This window comes from Corvus kubaryi, unplaced genomic scaffold (assembly GCF_017639235.1).
Source record: "Corvus kubaryi isolate FWS band 111438036 unplaced genomic scaffold, C.kubaryi_AGA036_p1.0 37193, whole genome shotgun sequence".
NCBI lineage: Eukaryota > Metazoa > Chordata > Aves > Passeriformes > Corvidae > Corvus > Corvus kubaryi.
Window position 1 is genome coordinate 907,666 of NW_024581055.1, and position 19,698 is coordinate 927,363.

General features: G+C 53.3%; 1 protein-coding gene across 2 annotated transcripts in view; it reads left to right on the forward strand.

Moving 5' to 3' along the window:
- The first annotated feature begins 1,809 nt into the window (after positions 1-1,809).
- SETD2 (SET domain containing 2, histone lysine methyltransferase) overlaps positions 1,810-19,698 on the forward strand; it is a 49,866-nt gene continuing 31,977 nt past the window's right edge. For both annotated transcript variants that reach the window (XR_006015088.1, XM_042022288.1), the window contains exons 1-3: positions 1,810-1,942; positions 12,523-12,538; positions 15,111-19,507. Coding sequence is in view for 1 of the 2 variants with exons in the window: in XM_042022288.1 (XP_041878222.1) it covers positions 1,905-1,942; positions 12,523-12,538; positions 15,111-19,507 (4,451 nt within the window). In the remaining variant the exon portion in view is untranslated. The remainder of the gene's footprint in view (positions 1,943-12,522; positions 12,539-15,110; positions 19,508-19,698) is intronic.

Below are 19,698 nucleotides of genomic sequence, written 5' to 3' on the forward strand. Positions count from 1 at the left end.
AAGGCCACCCCTGACCATGTCCCCAAGAGCCACATCCACAATGGCTGTTAAATCCCTCCAGCGATGGGGCCTCCGCCCCTGCCCTGGGCAGCTGTGCCAGGGCTGGACAGCCCTTTCCCAGAGGAATTTTCCCAATATCCACCCTGAGCCTCCCTTTGAGGCCGTTTCCTCTTGTCCTGTCACCTGGGAGCAGAGCCCGAGCCCTCCTGGCTCTGACCTTCTTCCAAGGAATTCCCAAGAGCCAGAAGGTGCCTCCTGAGCCTCCTTCTCTCCAGGATGAGCCCCTCCAGCTGCCTCAAAATTATTTGGGAGGCTGGAAGAAGAATGCTGAAAGCCCCAAAGTCAACCCCCCACAGCTGCCAGGAACATCCCCCTGCCAGAACCAGCACCAGCCACGGTGGGAGCATCCCTAATCCAAGCATCCCAGATTTTCCACCTGCTGCCCCCATGTACACGGAAAGTGGGAGAATTAAGGAATCCACGGTTCCGTTTGCTTTAATTCACTGCAGCTTCCTTCTGTCCCCATAACAGCACCTGCCCCCTGGAAGGGCACTGGAGAACATCCCAGAAATCACCTTTTCCTTCTAATGACCCATTTCCAGAGGCTCACGGAGCTGCCGGGAATTCAAGGCAGGCTGGACTTCCCAAGAAAACGCTTCCACACGACTGGAACGGAGCCTTCCTTTGTCCTTCCCTCCACCCACCCCTCCTCTGCTTCCCACCCCATCCCTGTGGGTCCCTCCTGCCCACACCCGAATCTGGGAAAATCCCAGAAATCTCAATATTGGAAGCTGTAAATGTGGTGCCAGTGTCTGGGAGTGCCGGTGATGCCAGGGGTGATGCCAGGGGTGTTGACACTGGGCTGTGGGCGACCCCGGGGTGCTGGTGCTCCAGGGCATGGGAGATGCAGGGAAGCAGCTGACCCCAGGATGGTGTGCCATGGGTGATCCAGGGGTGCTGGTGATCCCAAGTGTGACACCAGTGAGATCCTGGTGTGGTCCCGGGGAGATCTCAGTGATCCTGGGGGTGATCCCAGTGTGATGCTGAGGAGATCCCGGTAAGATCCTGCCTGTCCCGTGAGTGATCCTGGCAGTCCTGCAGCTCATCCAGGTGTGGCCCCAGTGATCTCCTATCGGATCCTGGCGAGATCCTCAGGATCCCAGGGGTGATCCCAAGGAGATCCTGTGTCCAGTCCTAGTGCGGCCCCAGGGGAATCCCACTGAGATCCCGGGAACAGTGTGGCTGAACCTGGTGCGGCCCTGGTGATCCTGGGGAGATTTCAGTGATCCCGTAGCTGATCCTGGTGATCCTGGGAGTGACCCAGGCGTGATCCTGAGGAGATCCTGGTGGTGCAGTGGCTGACCTGAAGCAGATCCCGGCAGTCCCAGTGTGCCCCGTTGACCCCTTCCCGGATCCCGGTGGGATCCCAGTGACACCCAGGCTGATTCTGGCGTGCCTCCAGCGATCCCTGGAATGATCCCAATATGGTCCCAAGAAAATCCCGGTGGTGCTGCGGCTGATCCCGGTGGGATCCCGGTGGCATCCCGGTGGCACCGCGGCCGATCCTGGCGTGGTGCCGGTGCCCGCTGTGGCCTCGGCGATCCCGGGGGCGATCCCGCTGTGCGCCGAGAAAAATCCCGGCGGGGCCGCGGCTGATCGCGGCGACGTCCCGGGCCCGATGCCGGCGCGTCCCGGGGCTCGGCGGCCGCTCCCGGAGGGATCCCGGTGCTGCGCGGTGCCGCGGGAGGAGGAGCCGGCGGCCGGGGCGGATCGCGGCGGGGCCGGGCCGGGCTGGGCGCGGGTGGCGGGGGGGCCCCGCCGGACCATGTGAGGAGCCCCGACGGGGCGACCGGGGCCTCCCCGGCCAGGGGGCACTTGCGGAGCCCCGCGCCCGCCCACCCACCATGGGGGATTTCTACGACCCGGAGCACCCCACGCCGGAGTAAGCGCGGGCCCTCCGCGGCCTCGGGCCCGCCGGCACCGCGCGACCGCCGGCAGCCGGGCCGCTGCCCCTTCCCCTTCCCGTTCCCCTTCCCATTCCCGTTCCTTTGCCCCTTCCCTTTCCCTGTCCCGCCGCCCTTCCCCTTCCCTCCGTCCTCCCGCCGGCTCGGGGTAGGCCGCGCATCCCCGGCCTTGCGTGATGGCCGCGGCCGGGGCGGGCGCGGGGAGGGCGGGCAGGGAGCGCGGGCAGGGCGGAGAGCAGGCGGCGGGAGCGGCGGGAGCGGCCGCGCCGGGGGTGGCGGGTCGGCTCGGGGGCCGTGTCCCCCCTGTCCCTGCCCGTGTCCCTTTCCCTGTCCCTGTCCCGTCCCTGCCCGGGGGTGCGCGGGGGGAGCCGGGCGGAGCGTGCGGACGTGTCCCGGCCTCCCCGCGGGGCCATTTTTCAGTACCTTCTTTATTATTATTATTATTAATGTTATTTTGTCTAGTTACCGAACCCCGTCTTGCTTTTACCCCTGGAATTCTCTCCCCCCGGGCGGCCCCTGCCCTGACCCCATTTTCTGCCAGGAGGAAGGAGCCAGGGAAGGGGGAGCAGCCTAATGGCCGGGAACTCTGGTTCTCCTCTGGATGGGGAATTTCACCAACCCACCCCCCTCATTCCACCAGGGCCTCCAGCTTTATCGCCTCTCTGAGAAGTCACTCCGTCCCTGCTGGGTTTCTCCCCCTCCACCCCTTTCCCGCTGCTTCTCAACGCTATTTTTACAATTTTAGACTTTCTTGGTGAAGGATTATGGGGCTCCATAAACTTTGCCGGCTCTGGGGTGGAAGGAGCAGACATCTGGCATGGAGCACCCCTCGAGCGACGGCCAGATTGGAGGCAAAGCTAAAAACGGTGGTTTTTTTGAGCAGGGACAACAGAGCAAACCTTTTTTGAGCGAGTTCTGTCTGTGCCCACCTGGAGCAGCTGAGGAACAGCTTCCCCTTGTTGCAGCTGAAACGGTGCCGGTGGCTGAGCCGTCTAAAATTAGTGGGGAATGGAGGATTTCATTTGGAACCCAGGTTGTGTTTTGCCAGACGTGGCTCCCGGGATGGGAGAGCCTGGAGTAAATCCTGGTTTACTTCAGCTTAACCCTGGTGGGACGGTCCCTTCCCGAGAGCCCCTCTGGGTCCAAACCACTCTCCTGTTCATCCCAAAACTTTTAGGCTAATTTAGGTGTTTTGCCTCTGTAGTTTGGAGCGTGTGGAGGGATCCTGGTGCCCGGGGTTGGGCTGGCAGTTGGAATTTGGTGGCCAAAAGTGTCCGGGTTGTCCCACGTCACCGTTTGTTGTCTAAAAGTGTCCAGTGGCGCCAACCCGGGCTGCTGAAAGGAGCCGGAGCGGCTCCTCTAACGACTTTTTAATGGAATAATGGATTAATTGGCCTGATTTTGGGGTTTCCTTGGGGCGTGTTGGGACTCAGAAAGTTTTCAGGAGGTGTCCTGGTGTTTTTAGGGTTGTTGTTCCCCTGTCCCCACCCGGAATCCCGGCGTTCCCTCCGTGCCCCAGTCGCGTTCGTTAACGGCGTGCCTTAATTTGGATGTGCTTTTCCCAGCACGGAACTTCTACCTGGAGAGAAGGATTGTCTGGGAAAATTGGCTGAAGGTTGTTCGAAGTGTCTGAGGATCTGCTGGCTGTTTGGGATGACGGGAATTCAAACCAAGCCGTGCTGGCTGTGGGGTGTTGGTGGCTTCCCCCGCTCCGTACCCGCCGCAGGGTGGGATGAGCAGGGATGCGCGGGCTTCTCTTTTGGGATGAGTTGCTTTTGTAGCTCGGAGCGTTGGGATTGTGCTGCTTGGAGAGGGCTGATCAGAGGCTGGTAAATCATCAAGCTCAGCCTTACTTTTCCTGGGAATTATTCACAGGATGGTTTGGGGGGGAAGGGGCCTTAAGATTATCCCATTCCACCCCTGCCATGGGCAGGGATCCCCTTCCACCATCCCAGGTTGCTCCAAGCCCCGGCCAGCCTGGCCTTGGACACTTCCAGGGATGCTGCTGAGCTGGAGCTCCGTGCTGGCCGGAGAAGGTGGATGCTGAGCCGGGAGCTGAACGACGACTCGTCCGTGCCGATGGCTTTTACTGGAATTTCCCTGTGGGAAAGAACCTCTGGCTCGCTTTTACCTCGTTGGTCGCTCTCTGTGTCCGCTCGTCAGCCAGAGCTCGGATTCCTGGGAACTTCGGTATCCAGCAGAACCAGGTCTCCTTGACTCTTTGGATGCTTAAATTTGGGCCAACCCAATTCCCTGAGCTCGGAGCTGCCACCACATTCCACATGGAGCCTCTCCACGGAGCTGCCCGGCCTGGACCTGCTTAGAATCCCAGACTGGTTTGGGTTGGAAGGGACCTCAAAGCCCATCCAGTGCCACCCCTGCCATGGGCAGGGACACCTCCCACTGTCCCAGGCTGCTCCCAGCCCCAATGTCCAGCCTGGCCTTGGGCACTGCCAGGGATCCAGGGGCAGCCACGGTTTCTCCAGACAAGCTGTTCCTGATGGATATTGATGGGTGTTTGTATCCTGCCATGAGCAGGAGCCACTTCATCTCTTGGTGCTGTTGTTTCCTGGGAGAAGATTCCACGATCGTCCCCATCCCGAGGGTGCAGGAACCTCTTGGACCGGTGACCCCTCCGTGATGGGACGGAGTCGAGGCTCCAAGGATTTATTTCCCTCGTGTCCTTCTGTGCTAATGGAAGCTGCATTTATCCGTCTGCTTCTGGAGACGTCCCCACCAGGAATTCAGCTCCATTTGGGGGCAGGATGCTTTTCCAGCCATCCCGGTGATGCCAGTGGGGCTTGGCGTGTCCGAGGGTGGGTGGGAGGGTTGGGATTTAGGATCAGAGCGTGGAACATTCCGTTGGTTTTGTTAACGTGACCCGACAGGGATTCAGCCAGTCTGGAACTCCAGGTTCTGGCTGTGGCTGTTCCCCAGGATTTTTTTGGACGTTCATTGGAGCTGCAGAGTCTCCCAGGCTGTTCCCTGGTGGTGTCACTTTGGGACTTGCTGGTTTTTTCTGGGAATCTGGATTCTATTTTCTGCCCCTCCCTGGGCACAAGCTCCTGGCAGATGTGCTGTGGTTAAACACCCAAATTTACACCCTGGAGCTTGTTCCAATCCACCTGGGAGATGCTGAGGGGAGAGCAAGGCTGAGTTTTCCACCTGCATTTCCCTTGGAATGCTCCTCCCCTTCATTAAGGCGATTAATGGTGGTCCCACGGGCTGTGGGATGGAGAGAGGAGAGGGAGGAACTTGGCTCTCACTGCCTGAGTGTATCCATGGGCTTTCCAGCTCCGTGTTTCAGCTTTAATGTGTCTGGAAAGTTGGATTATTTAGGGAAAATTCACTTTTATGTGTTTGGCTTTGGGAGCCGGAATGGGGAATTTGGGATCCTGGCCTGGGGCATTTCCAGGAATTGGGCAGCTGGAGCTCCTCGGGGCAGCCTGTTCCCAGATGGGCTGATGGAATTTCAGATAGGATTTGTTTGGATATATAGAAGGGAAGATTTATAAACACCTATTTTTAATGGGCATTTTTCCTTCCAGGATTTTAGGACTCCTCAAGGAAAAGTCTTGAGGAAGCCCAAGTGTAGCTCTGGGTGATGGATGTTGGTAGAACAGGTTATTTTCCTTTTCCTTGGTTTTTTTTCCTGACTTTTCCTATTTTTTTGGGGGTAAACATCCCTAAAAATGCTCCATCCCTGCAGCTGCACCTCTGCTGTGAGCTTCAGCTTTTTGGGATCCACCCCAGAGGCTGCAATCCCTGGGAATGATGTGGAGCTGGACCTAAAATTCAGGAGAAAATGAGCCAGGAGTCAAAACTTGATCCCAAAATATTGGTGTGAGGAGGAGGTGTCAGGCTGGATCAGGAAGGAGCTGGAGCTCCAATTCCCGGTGGATTCCGTCTGTGTCGCTCCAAGATTTTACAGCTTCCCCAGCATCTTTGTAGTTCCAGTATTTCCTTCCTGTTGGAAGAGCACCAGCGGAAGTTTTCCAGCTGGAAATCCAAAGTGTGTCATTCCCAGGCAGCAGAAAATCCTTGTACATTTTGTAATTATAATTCCCAGCTTTTTGCAGCGTGGAAATCCAACAGGGAAAACTCGGGAGCCCGGTGCTTGGTGTTCACCTGCACAACCCATTCCCAGTTTGGAATTCTCTGGCAAATTTGGGGTGTAAAGGAGCATGGAAGGGATTTATCCTCTTCTGTGGAATGAGGAGCAATTACCAAGGTGTCCCTGCTCCCACTGGGCAAAATCCCAGGACATTAAACTTCAGCTATAATTAGGTAAGAAATCAGTCCTTGGAGAATTTACGTTTCTTTTTTTTTATTTATTGTTATTTATTTAGATTTATTTATATCAAAGGAGTGACTCTGAGCCCGGCCAGGGCCTTGCAACGTTTTACTTTCTGTTTTTTGGGATGCAGGTTGCAGTTGCTGCCCTTTGGAATGCGGTTTTAGGGTCACCTCGTGATTGGGAAGTGCCTTGTTTTTAAATCTGGGATGAGTTTGGACTAAGAATGGGCTATCTGGGGCTTTGCTGTGGTGAATTTTGGGAATATTTGGTGGCACACGTGTGTGAATTAGGAGGTGGTGACACTAAAATTCCAAGGTTTTGCCTCAGTGTGAATCTTGGGATGGAGGGGGCAGGATGGCTTCTATTTTTGGGGACGTTGGGAATGGGTGCCACGTATCCAGCTGTGTCCCAGCAGGACAAGAGCCCTGGAGCAGAGAGAATTCCTTGTTTTCCAGGCATTTTGGGAGACAAAGGTGCCGTGCAGTGCCTGGGGGGGGTGATGTCATTCAGGCTCCTTAAGCTCCCGCTTGGAATTTGCTGCCCCATTCAAGGAAAATCCCCCGGGATGGCGATACCTGATAGGTCAGGGAGGGGATGGAGGGCTGGAAATCCCTGGTTTTCCCGGGAAGGCAGCGGGGTGGGAGAAGCGCTGGATCCTGGGGGCCATTCCCAAATCCTCCCCCTCCGAGGGAGGGGCGTTGCTTTGCTGCTCCGAGGAGATTTTCCCCCGATTTTTAGCACAAGTCCCAAATTCTTCGCTGAGCTCAGGTGGAGCCTCAGCACCTCTGCGTGTCCAGGTGCTGGGAATGAATCCTCATCCCTGGGAATGAATCCCTGTGCCGGTCCCTGGTAGCAACAATTGTAAGTAAACTGGGATTTTTCTGATTATTATTTTCATTGTTTTAAAATCCCTCAAGTTTCCACGTTCCAGGACGTCCTCCTGAAATCCTTTTCCTGCTCAAACCTATTTTAACTTAAATCGAGGAATTTACAAAGAGCAACTTAAAAAAAGCAACTTAAACAGAGGAGCTTCCTCTGGGCACAGATAATTTTGGGTTTTGAGCAAAATGATAAAAATTGTTTGGTTTTTTTTTCCCCCCCATTATTCCCACTAATTCCAACATTTTCAGTCCTGGAAGTGGCTTTGTGCTGGCAGGGGAAATGTTTCAGTGGTGGAACTGAGCCTGAGCTTTAAGCCTGGCCTAACCTTGTTGTGATTTGAATTAGGAATTGTTAATGAGGGGGGAAAATCCGGAGCGAAATGATGCCCTTGGCTGCTCTGATCCCAGGAATGCTCCAAAGTGTCCACGGAATTTTGGATTTACTGTGGCTTTGGGGGTTCAGTGCAGTTCCCACCCATCCATCCCTCCCGTGGTGTTCCACAGGGACAGATCCATGGGAAACCCTCCTGGAGCTGCTAAACTGCCTTGGTGTGGTGGATGCAGCCTCACCCTTCCCTCTGCATCCTGGATGGGCTCAGGGATGTGCCCCAAGATTTTGGGATTGAAGTGCATCAGGTTGGGAAAATGCAGTTGCGGTTCCCTTTTCCCGGTGAGGTTTTTCCTTGGAAGGCTCCTCGTGGCAGAGGAGGGGTTTGAGGCAGGCTTTACCCGCATCCCATGGCCATGGGATTGGTGGGAGGAAGGTGCTGACTCTGGAAGCTGCTCCTGGAATCTCCTTCCCTGCTTCCAGAGGCTCAGGGGGACGTTTTCCAAGAGCTGTGCTTTGAATTCCAGTAGGATCTGTGCCTCTACTTTGGGTCCCATTCCACTTCCCCCCCCATCCTCACCCTCACCCTTCCATCCTCATCCTCTCCCTCCCTGTGCCAGGTGAATCCCTTTCCTGGCTTCCCTGGGAGCAGCTTTGCTTTTCCTGATCCCTGGCAGGATTTCAAATGGAATTTCTTCCTTAGGTGTGCCCCGAGCAGAAATGGAAAAGCAGGATTTGGGGGGAGTTTGGGAATTCTCAGGCAGCTGGGGGAAGGAGCACAGAAAGTGGATATTTTTTTCTTAACTGGATCTTTTTCCTGGAGCAGATCTTGACTTCTCTAAAATGCTGGAATTATAACACAGAAATTACGGAATAATGAAGAAATGAAGTCACTCAGCCCCTTCTCATTTTTATAAATGAAAGGATAAATCCTGGTTTTCAGTATGTTCAGCTCCTTCTTTCCCTGGAATATCCAGTCCTCCCTGTTCTTTCCTATTCCAGCACAGGAGAAATGCTGTCACTTCTCTTGCTCCAAACTTCCAGCTCCAAACCCTTGGTGGAAATGTCCAAGGCAGGAAATGGGGATTTTGGGAAGCAGGAGAGCTGGATTTGGGGATGTGCTGCAGGTACAGGTACCTTGACCTCATTTTCCAGGCAGCTCGGCTTGGATTCCACCTCCTGGTTAAATCAGGTTTTTTTCCAGGGATTTTCCCTCCTCACGTGAGTGCTTTTGCCTTTCCACTCTCCATGGATTGCCTGTTCCCTTCCCAGCTCTTTTCCTGCTTGTCCATTCTCCACTGGCAGTGTGGTGTTTTTGGGAGCAGGGACACGTTGCTAAATCCCAGTGCTCTGCACAAAAGGCTTCCCAGCAATTCCAATATTCCATCCATATTCCATTAAATGCAAGGACAGCTGCTCTTCTGTCCTTGCTTTTTATCCCACATGAGGGATTCATAAACAGAGGAGCAACGACACTTCAGCAAATCCTTCTGTTTGGAGGGTGGGAATGGAGGGGAAATTCGGGATAGATGTGTGGAAGGGATTCCTGGCTGGGGGGAGGGTGAGGCACTGGAGCAGTTTTCCCACAGGAACTGGCTGTGCCATCCCTGGCAGTGTCCAAGGCCGGGCTGGACGGGGCTGGGGGCAGCCTGGGATAGGGGAAGGTGCTCATGGCAGGGGCTGGAATGGGATGAGCTTTAAGGTCCTTTCCGTGCTGGAATTCTGGGATTCTGTGAATGAGAGCAGCAGAGAGGGAATTTCCTCCCCAGCATCCAGGGAATTGCATCCCCAGCACCAGAAGCCCATGGATGCAGCTCTGCATCAGCATCTGGGACAAATCTGCCTGGATAATTCCTTTTGGGCTCCAGGATCCTGTTGGAATTCCAAATTTCCACCTGAGGGCTTGGTTTGTTTTGCTGCTTCCCGGTTTCCTTAGCCCTGCTGTGGATGAGGGTGATGATCCATGGAGCCCCAGCTGCATCCAGGATACTTGTGGCTAAACAAAACAGGTTAAATCCCAATTTCCTGAGCTGGAAGTTGGGATTTAAGCGCTGAGCTTTTGCATTTGCTTCCCTTTCTTTGGACAGCAAGGTGGCTTTCAGATGGATCCCTGTGGAATTCCTGAGCTGAATTCCTGCTGGGAATGGGCCTTTTCAGCTCCCAGGGCTCTTAGGCTGCTGATGTTCAGATAAGAAAAGCTCCAGGCTTCCAGATTTTCCTCTTTTAAAGGGAAGAAAATAAAAAACCCCCAGGATTTAGGGGAGATGAGGCTCCTGAAGTTTTGTCTTTTAGACTTCAGAAGCCTGAGGGCATTTTTTAGCTCCTTTTGCATAAGGAAAACCGAAAACTGGGATAAAATTCCAATTATTGTGTGGGTTGCACTTAAGAAAGAGAAAAATCTCCTTCAGCTCAAGCTCTTGAAGCACCAAGAAATGCTGGAGCTGCCGAACCCCGGAATTAAAATCCAATTTTATTTTTTATCAGCATTCTCATGACGAAATTGGGATGTTTCCATGAGGAGAGGAGCTGATAAAGTTTAAATGTAAAGAATTTTGGTCAAAATGCGGCTCCATATAAGGAATTTTGGTAGAAATGTGGCCCCTATATAAAGAATTTTTATATAAATGTTGTTCTTCAGCCTTACAAAAGCTTTTCCTGGAGTTTAATTGGAGTTTAATTTTTGTTTTTTAACAAAATTAACACACCAAGCTGCTGGAAACGGATCAAAGGTGGTGAAGTTTCCTGGTGCTGGGGTTACTTTTTTTGTTATTTGGTTGATTTTGTGGATTTTTAGGTTCTTTTTTGCATGTATTCACCACTTCTCAGGGTGTTCAGTTTTATTTTGAGCCTTATTTTGGACTTTACCAACTCTTCTCTCCTGGTTTTCCTGGAAAGGAGCCACAAAGTGCAGGAATTCCACGGTAATTTTCATCCTGCTTTTATTTCTGGTGCCTGCAGGCACCAAGGTGCAGCTGAGGGAATTGCTCCAAACCTGTGGAGCTGGAAGAGCTCTGGAAAACCCCTGGGTTGTGTCTTGGGATGGATCCTGAGCTTGGAACAGGGGGATTTTATGTAACTTCATCCCAGCGTGGGAGGAATTTGGCACAAGGTTCCTGAGGGAACGGCAGCGCGTTCCCTAAGTTTGGAATTCTATTTCTGGGGATTTTTTGGGGGGGAGAAGGAAGAAGCTGGGAAGGAAAATGGGATCCATAACCTTACTTTTAGGAAAGTCAGCACATTCTAATGCATGGAATCCCAGAATCCCAAATGGTTTGGGTTGGAATGGGATCATCCAGTGCCACCCAGGGACACCTTCCACTATCCCAGGTTTCTCCAAGCCCCGTCCTTGGACACTGCCAGGGATGGGGATCATCCGTTCCCTCTCTTTTTCCTGCAGGATTTTTTTGGGAGTTGAAGGATCTCGACTCTCTTTTCTCCCTGACATTAATTATTCCCGTTATTAATGATAAACACGGAATTTAATTACCTCTCTCCCCATGCACAGCTGATTAAAGGTGGATTTTTGTGTATAAAGTGAGTTATTTTTGCTTTTGAACCCTCAGCTTCCACCTGGCGGTTGTAATTCCCTGCTGCAGCTGCCTGGGGAGGTCTGGAAAATCTTCCTGGAATCACTGAGCTTGGGAAAGGCCCTTCAGTCATCAAATCCAGGGGTTTTGTTGGGAGTTGACTCCACCAACCCCCAAACCCCAACCCCCAAACCGCGCGATGCTTCCTGAAAGTCCCAAACTCCTCTTTTGGTGGCCCTAAAATTGAAAGCTCCTTTCAGGCCTTGATTCCAATCTAAGTGCTGCTCTTGGAGAGCTCCTGAATCTGTGGGATTTGGAATTCCTGGCCTGCTTGACCCCATTAAATCCCGTCTGTGCCCTCGTGTGCTCCGCAGGCCGGAACTCCCGGCTCGGGTTTCCTTGATGGAATCAAACGCCGTTCGTGCTGCTCTGGGAATAATTTATAGTCTTTTAATAAGCTGCATCAATTGGATGGGAGCCTTTGGAGAGGCAGGAGAATATTCCTGTGGGGATAGTTCTCCCCAGCACTTCCTTTTGCTCCCACTTCCCAGTCTGTGATGGTTTCAATGGGGACATGGGTGGTTCTTGTGCCGTCACCGCGCCCAGGTTGCTCCAAAATGGAAAATTTTGGCTTTTTCTTCCAGAATTGGGATATTTCTCATTGAGCTGATGCTTGAGGGGGAATCTGGGAACCTTTTCTGTGGGAAATCTTTGGCTGTGTCACCACAGCGGTGCTGAATTATGGTTTAAAAGCTGATAAAAAGGAGGAAAATTCCCGCTCTGAAGGGGATTTTGGGATCTCTGGCAGATCCATGACAGAGAGATGAGTGAACTTTTGATGTCTTGGCTGAGGTGTGTTGGGAGGGCCGAGAAATTCCCTGACACTCTCCAAGGAACCGAGCAAAGCAAGGAGAGGGAGTTGTGTCCTTGTTCCTTCCTTGAGGAGAAACAACTTTGCTGTGGGATCGGAGCGGAGAACTTGGGAAGAATGAAAAGTGGGGCTTTCCCGTTGGCTCAGCATGGAGAATGGTCCTAATGAGTTCATGATTAAGCTGCCGGAATAGTGATTAATTATGCAAATAGCCAGGGCAGAGGCACAGCAGTCAGACCTTCATTAATATCTTTAATTTCTGTCAGTGAGAGGCCGAAACTTTCAGTTATTCAGGAAAACATTCAAATGGAAAGAACCCCAAATCCACCTTCTTCCATCCCCTTCCTGAGGGTTTTATTCCTGCAGCCTGTTCGAATAACTGGAGTTATTAAGCCAGCAGTTCTCTCCAAAAAGGTTTGCTCTGTCCCAATCCATGTGGGATTTTCCAGGGAATTTTGTAGCCTCCCAGCTGTGCCGTGCTCCCCTCCGGAGCTGGGTTTGCCTCCGGGTGCCATCGGTGTTTCCCTCCCTCCGTGTCCCAGGTCCATCCCATTCCACACCCAGATGTCCAGTGGGACATTTCTTGTTCCTGCCTGGTGTTCACACCTTCTCTCCTGTTCTTTTTTCCATGTTTCCCTGGCTGGATTGCAATAGAGAAGAAGAAAATGAGGTGAGTGGAAGCGATTGCAGCGTTTCTGGATGTCCTGCGAGCCCGGCTGGCTTGGTTTGACGGAGACATTCCATGAATCCAGAGCAACTGAGGGGCTGGATTAAGGAAAGGGGTGCTTTTCTGGGATTCCTCTGGTTAGATTTGGGGAGGAGGGGCAACAATTCTCATTAAATTTGGGGAGGAGGGCAATAATTCTCGTTAAATTTGGGGAGGAAGGGCAATAATTCTCGTTAAATTTGGGAAGGAGGGGCAATATTCTCATTAAATTGGGGAAGGAAGGGCAATAATAATTCTCATTAAATTTGGGAAAGAGGGGCAGCAATTCTGATTAAATTGGGGAAGGAAGGGCAATAATACTTGCTAAATTTGGGGAGGAAGGGCAATACTCGTTAAATTTGGGAAGGAGGGGCAATAATTCTCATTAAATTGGGGAAGGAGGGGCAATAATTCTCATTAAATTGGGGAAGGAAGGGCAATAATAATTCTTGCTAAATTTGGGGAGGAAGGGCAATAATTCTTCTTAAATTTGGGGAGGAAGGGCAATAATTCTCATTAAATTTGGGGAGGAAGGGCAGTAATTCTCATTAAATTTGGGGAGGAAGGGCAATAATTCTCATTAAATTTGGGAGGAAGGGCAATAATTCTTGTTAAATTTGGGAAGGAGGGGCAATAATTCTCGTTAAATTTGGGAAGGAGGGGCAATAATTCTCATTAAATTTGGGAAGGAGGGGCAATAATTCTCATTAAATTTGGGAAGGAGGGCAATAATTCTCATTAAATTTGGGGAGGAAGGGCAATAATTCTTATTAAATTTGGGGAGGAAGGGCAATAATTCCAGTGCCACTTGTGCCATAAGCGCACGGGATGCGATGGCACAGCTCGGTGTGGGTTGGTGTGGATTATTTAAGGACTTAATTTGTAAAAATAATGAGTTTTGCTGCCTGTGACTCAATGAATTTATTGGGAAAAGAGAAAACTTGCAGGCCTGGGATAGATTTTAATATCCTGCCTTCGGAATGAGGGCTGTTAATCATTTTGGATGCGCTGGTTTTTCCATTTTGGGGAATGTTCCCTGTCTGTAAAACGTGAAAGGAAGGAGAATTCCTCTTCTCCCGGAGAGCTTTTCCAGTCATTCCCACCTATTACATTTCCCAAGTTACCTGTGGAGTGTGAAATTCTGGAAGCTGTGTTTTGTTCAAATTGCTGTTATTTAAGGAAAAAAAATCCCTGGAAGGGTGAGCACATGAGGGGGAAATAGCCTGGAATGTGGCAGCTCTTTTTTGCCCACAGATCCCATATTTGGGAAAAGGTGGATCTATCCAAACCCCCTTCTTCCCATTATTTCAAAGCTGTTGTGCTTGAAATTAGGAGGATTTTAATCAAACCATTGGCACGGTTTTGGCACATAAAATGATGGCACCAAAGCTGGAGTGAGAAGGAAAACTCCGAAATGCGGATTCCCTGAGTTTCCTGTATTTTAAAATTGATATTTATTCATTTATCATTTATAATTGATGTGATTAAAGAATCCAGCCTCTGATAAGAATTTGGGTTTAGATTTGTGGAGATCCTTCAGGGTAAGGTTGGAGAGGAACCTGCTCACTTCTGTTGTCCCAGGTTGGAGTAAAAAAAGTGTGGGAATTTCTGGTTGTAGGGATAATCACTGATCCAGGAATCTCCCAAAATGCTGTTCCCTCACTCTTCAGGAGGCTGGACCTGGTATCCTACAGGAGGGTGGTCTCAGTAGTGTTCATTTTGTCCTTCATTCTTCCCTGAGTTAATTGGTATAAATTTGTGGGTTCCAGTCCATTCCAGTCCATCCTGCTGTGGCCATGGACACCCTCCCACTGTCCCAGGCTGCTCCAAGCCCCAATGTCCAGCCTGGCCTTGGGCACTGCCAGGGATCCAGGGGCAGCCCCAGCTGCTCTGGCAATTCCAGCCCAGCCCCTCCCCACCCTCCCAGCCAGCAATTCCCAATTCCCAATCTCCCATCCATCCCTGCCCTCTGTCAGTGGGAAGCCATTCCCTGTGTCCTGTCCCTCCAGGCCTTGTCCCCAGTCCCTCTGCAGCTCTCCTGGAGCCCCTTTAGGCCCTGCCAGGGCCTCGGAGCTCTCCCTGTGTCCTTCCCTTCTCCAGTACTGGAAGGCTGCATCCAGGTGGAGTCACATGGAAACGAAGGTACTTAAAGCTTAAAACTCAGGATATTTTGTAGCCTGGGACGACAGAAGCAGCATAAGAAAAGCAGAGTTCTGTCATCAATTAACTTCATAAACTGAACTCTCTTTTTTTTAAAAAATAAGGATTAAGTGATCAAAGGACTTTGAGCTTGGTCATTAATAAGTCAGATAAAAATCCTCAGCCCAAACCTCAGAGGAGGTTTTGTTCCAAGCTGGAGAAGTCTGAGGAATTGATTTTTTTCAGGACAGAGCCGGGCACCAAAGGCAGACCCAGGGTATGCATTTCTCTTTTATCATCATGAAAAATTCACCAGGTGAAAGAAAATGCTGCAGAACTGAGTTCAAACCCCCAAAAAATCCAATTCCTCCAACTGCATCTTCTTTTTCGTCCACAGGGCAAACCCGAAACGGTGCCGAGAGCCGGTTTTATCAAAGGCCCCGTGTTCAAAGGCGTCGCCTCGAGCCGCTTTCTGCCCAAAGGCACCAAAACCAAGGTTAACCTTGAAGAGCAGGGAAGACAAAAAGTGTCTTTCAGCTTTAGTTTAACCAAGAAAACTTTACCCAATCGATTCCTGGCTGCTCTGGGAAACGAGAAACAAAATGAAACTCCCACCCCTCCAGCAGTTCCCCTCCCGACTGATTTTAACCCCAAAAATAAACTGGACTTGGGGGACGCCGCTGGTTCAGCCGAGGAGTCTTCGCCCCCGAAACCGAAGGTAGAATTGGGGAAGATTCATTTCAAAAAACATTTACTGAACGTCACGGCAAAACCACCCCCGGCTCCGGCGGCGCTGCTCCCGGCACCGGTAACAGAACCGGTAGCCTTGGCCGTGGATTTCCCCCCCACGCCGCCGCCTCCCCCGCCCCCGCCGCCACCGCCGGCATCACCGATGCTGGTCCCTGGAGCCACGGCCCCGCCGCCGCCGCCGGTGGTGCCGATGTCGGCACTGCTGCTGTCGCCGCCCGGAGAAGCCGAAGCCCCCGCGCCGAGGGAGCCGAGCCACGCGCTGCCCAGGGAGGCCTTGGAGCCCGATGCCAAGCAGGATCCGGCGTCGCACGGCTCCGAGGAACGCGTGGCTCAAACCGCGCCCGAGCAGACAGAGAGAACCCCGCCGAAGGAAGATTCCCATATTGGGAAGGAGGATGAGGTTTCCGACGGCTCGAAGGGTGCTCCCGCTTGCTCCCGGAGGCAGGGGGCCAAGAGGAAGTTCTCCCAGTCGGACGGCGCGCTGCAGGGCTCCGAGTCTGATGAGGATTCCGTGAGGACCTCCTCCAGCCAGCGGTCGCATGAGCAGAAGATATCCAGCACGGAAAAGGAGAGAGATCCCAGACGGAGCTCCGCGTCCCTCCGGGGTGACGACCTGGGCAAGTCCTCGTCGCGCTCCAAGTCGGACAGGGATGAGAAGTACTCGAGCTATTCCAAATCGGAGAGAGACTCGCGGTACTCGTCCTCCCGCTCCCGCTCGGACAGAGAGAGGAGGCGAAGCCGGTCTCATTCCCGTTCCCGCTCTGATCGCAGCTCCCGAACCAGCTCCTCTTACTCGAGGTCGGAGCGCTCGCATTACTACGACTCCGACCGCCGGTACCACCGGAGCTCCCCGTACAGGGAACGGTCGCGATATTCCCGGTCGTACGCGGACAGCCGGGCGCGAGAGAGCTCGGACTCGGAGGAGGAGTACAGGAGGACACATTCCAGGTCCAGCGACTCCCGGCGTACGTCCTCCCATTCCTCCTCCTCCTACAGAGACTCGAGATCCTCTTACTCCAAGTCAGACAGGGACAGCAAAGTGGAGTCGTCTCACGCTGACGTGGACAGGAGAGGGAGGTCGTCTTCAAAAGCGGATCGAGATTCCAGAAGGACTTCTGAAAGTGAAGTATCCAAAAGGTGCTCTCCCCTCGATGAACTGGGCTATCGGAAGGGGACATCCCATTCCAAGCCCGACAGTAATGTGAATTCCTCCCGCTATAAATCCAAGGCCCCCGCACCAAAGCCTGATAAATTTAAGAGTTCTTTCTGTTGTACAGAATCGATCGAAGAAATCAAGTCCAGGTGTAATTCTCTAGATTTAGAGACCTCTTGTGTAAAGAACAGTGAGATCAGGGTGTCCAGCGTGAAAAAGTTGGAACGGGAAAAGACACTTTCTCCGTTAAATCAGTTCAGCGATTCTCCTGCTTTGCCGAAGGCCGACGAGTCCAAGGCGGGTTTGGCGGACTCAAAATCCGAGGAACTTGCAGCAAACGAATGCCACGGCAGTGCTAAGGAGCAAGAAACATTCTTAAAGGCAAAGCACGATTCCTTAAGAACGTGTTTCCCCACGGAATCGAGTGTGAACGGCTCCCCGGAGGGTCAGCATGAGGGTCTGGCAACTTCCAGTGCCTCCAAAGCAGAGGACGTTGCCGCGTTCTCTGACCACGGCCCGGGTTGGTCGGAAGCGTCGCCTGCCGTGAAGACGAGCCCGTCATATCCGTTGCCATCCAATGGGTTTGAGAGCAGGGATGTGTCCCAAGAGCAAGAGCCGGATGATTCCCGGGTCCAGTCCAGCGAGTGCAACAGCCTGTTCCAGGAAACGGAGGCTGCGGAGCCGCAGCAGCCGGAGGAAGCCGCCCCTCTCCCTGTCGTGAATATAGATCCCACTAAAACTGTCCTTAAGAAGGTGGATGAGGAGGTGACTCTGTGTGACAAAACCAAAGAACCTGTTTTTTGCTACATTTCCGATGATGCCACCCCTGATTTGTACCACTCGGAAGTGGAAATCGAAGCGGAACCTGTGGATTTGAAAGTGACATCTGAGACTTTCCTGGATGTGCAGGTGGAGCCGCAGACGGTGACGTGCGATTACGAGAGCACGGAGGATTCCCATTCCAAGTCTGCTGGGGAGGATGAGCATGGCCATGCTTCCCATAAAATCAGTCTGGCAGTGGAATGCTCGGGCAGGGATTCCTCCCAGGATGGCGGTTCCCAGAGGCTCCAGTCGGATCATCCTGTGCCGGAGGAAAGTGTCTCTTCCAAGTGGGATGTGCCCCCTCCGGGTGTGTGCCAGGAGCCGCTCCCACATTTGGAAGCCGAAGAGATGCTGGAGTTGGATGCTCAGCACGTTGATCTTGGCTCAGCAAAAGGCAAGTCGTCGTTCCAGAATGAACATTCCTACTACTCGGAAGTGCCGCTGGAGCATCGCGGCAGAGAGGTCGTGGAAGCAAGTGCTGTTTCCACCGAGGGAGCTGAGCTGGAGGAGCTGAGGGTTCCGTGTCCTGGCATATCGGCCGAGAGGGATGAGGGAAGCGAGCCGTTGGTGGCCTCGGCTTTTCCAGATGCTTTGTATCCCTCCTCCGATGTCATCGTCACTGCAGAGGACACCGAGACACTGACCCAAGCCCCAACGTGCGACAGCAGCGGCAACGCCGCGGAATTCATTCCCGCCAGCCACGACGATTATTCTGACACGGGGGACAGCGACAGTGAGGGGGGCAGCGAGGACAGCGACACGGAGGACTCAGATTCTGATGATGGGACGCCACGGAAGCGGCTCCAGTCTGTTGTGGTGGTTCCCAAGAACTCCACCATAGCCACGGAGGAGAACAGCCCGGGCTCCTCCCGGAGCAGCCGGCGCTTCTCTGACCACTGGGATGATGAGCGGCCTGAGCCCAGCAGGCCCTACTATGAGGAGAGGTCAGAAAATATGGGCAGTAAAGGTGGTGCTCAGGTGGAGAGCAGGTGTTCTCCCAGAGGGATGGAGAAGAGTCCAGCAACTTCCACGGAGCTGAGCAGGAGGGAGCCGGAGGAGCTGCGGGCGGATCCGTGCCAGGCCCAGAGCGATGGCGTGGACAGCACGAGCCAGGCGGACCTGACGGCCGATTCCCATGGCAAAGCCGGTGCGGAGGAGAGGATGGTGCTGACGGATGTGATGGACGTGGGAAGGCCCATGGTTCGGCCAGAAGAGCAGCCCTTCTGTGTCCCGGAGAGTTTGGAGAGCACCGACGCATCCCGGCACCAGATGAGCTCTTCCAAGCCCGACAGTCGGCAAGGGCAGGGCGGGCTGAACCAGTCTGGCCTCGGAGACTACTCCAGGCTGGATGGTTTCCGTGCTCCGGAGGAAATGGGTGCGGTGGGCTGGGACTTTTCCCAGCAGGAGAAGCCCAGCAGCACCTACCAGCAGCCAGACAGCAGCTTCGGGATGTACTCGGGCTACGTTTACCAGCCGGGCTCGGGAGCTTATCCCAGCTCCCAGAGCTACTGGCAAGGCAACGGTTACTGGGACGCGAGGGCAGCCAGCAGACCCTCCGTGGTTAACTACGAACGCGTCCAAGGGCAGGTGCCCGATTCCCTCACGGAAGACCATGAGGAGTACGAAGAGGATGAACGTTGGGATGAGGACTGCAAGCCCCGCTTTCCCAGCCCCTCTGGAAAATCCCAGCTGCCCGGGCAGAAGGAAAAGGGCTCGGTGCAGGCGCACGAGATCAGCAGCAATTCCACCAAGGAGCCGGTGCCGGGTGGGGAGAAGAAGGAGGAGGTAAAAGCTTTGGACAAAAACGACGCGAAAGAACGAGGCCCACCGAAGAAAAGGCGCCCGGAGCTGGAGAGCGACTCGGAGAGCGACGGGGACGCCGGGGAGAAGAGAAAGGGGAAGCTGGAGGGGGAGCAGGCGGAGCCGGCGCCGCAGGATTCCTCCATGGTGGGCAGGCTGTGTATCATGGATGACTTCAGGGACCCCCAGCGCTGGAAGGAGTTTGCCAAGCAGGGGAAGATGCCCTGTTACTTCGACCTCATCGAGGAGAACGTCTACTTGACAGAGAGGTAACTGCTGCTTCATCCTTGTTTTAATTCCTGGAGCAAGTTTGGGATTTAACTTCCATTTGCTTCCAGGATGGTTGGGTTTTTATGGCCAAATTGGCATCCTTTGGAGGGAGGGGAGGGGATGTTGCATTCCCAACATCTGGCAAAGCCACCCCAGGGTCTCTTCTCCTGAAGAGAATCCCCCAGTTGGG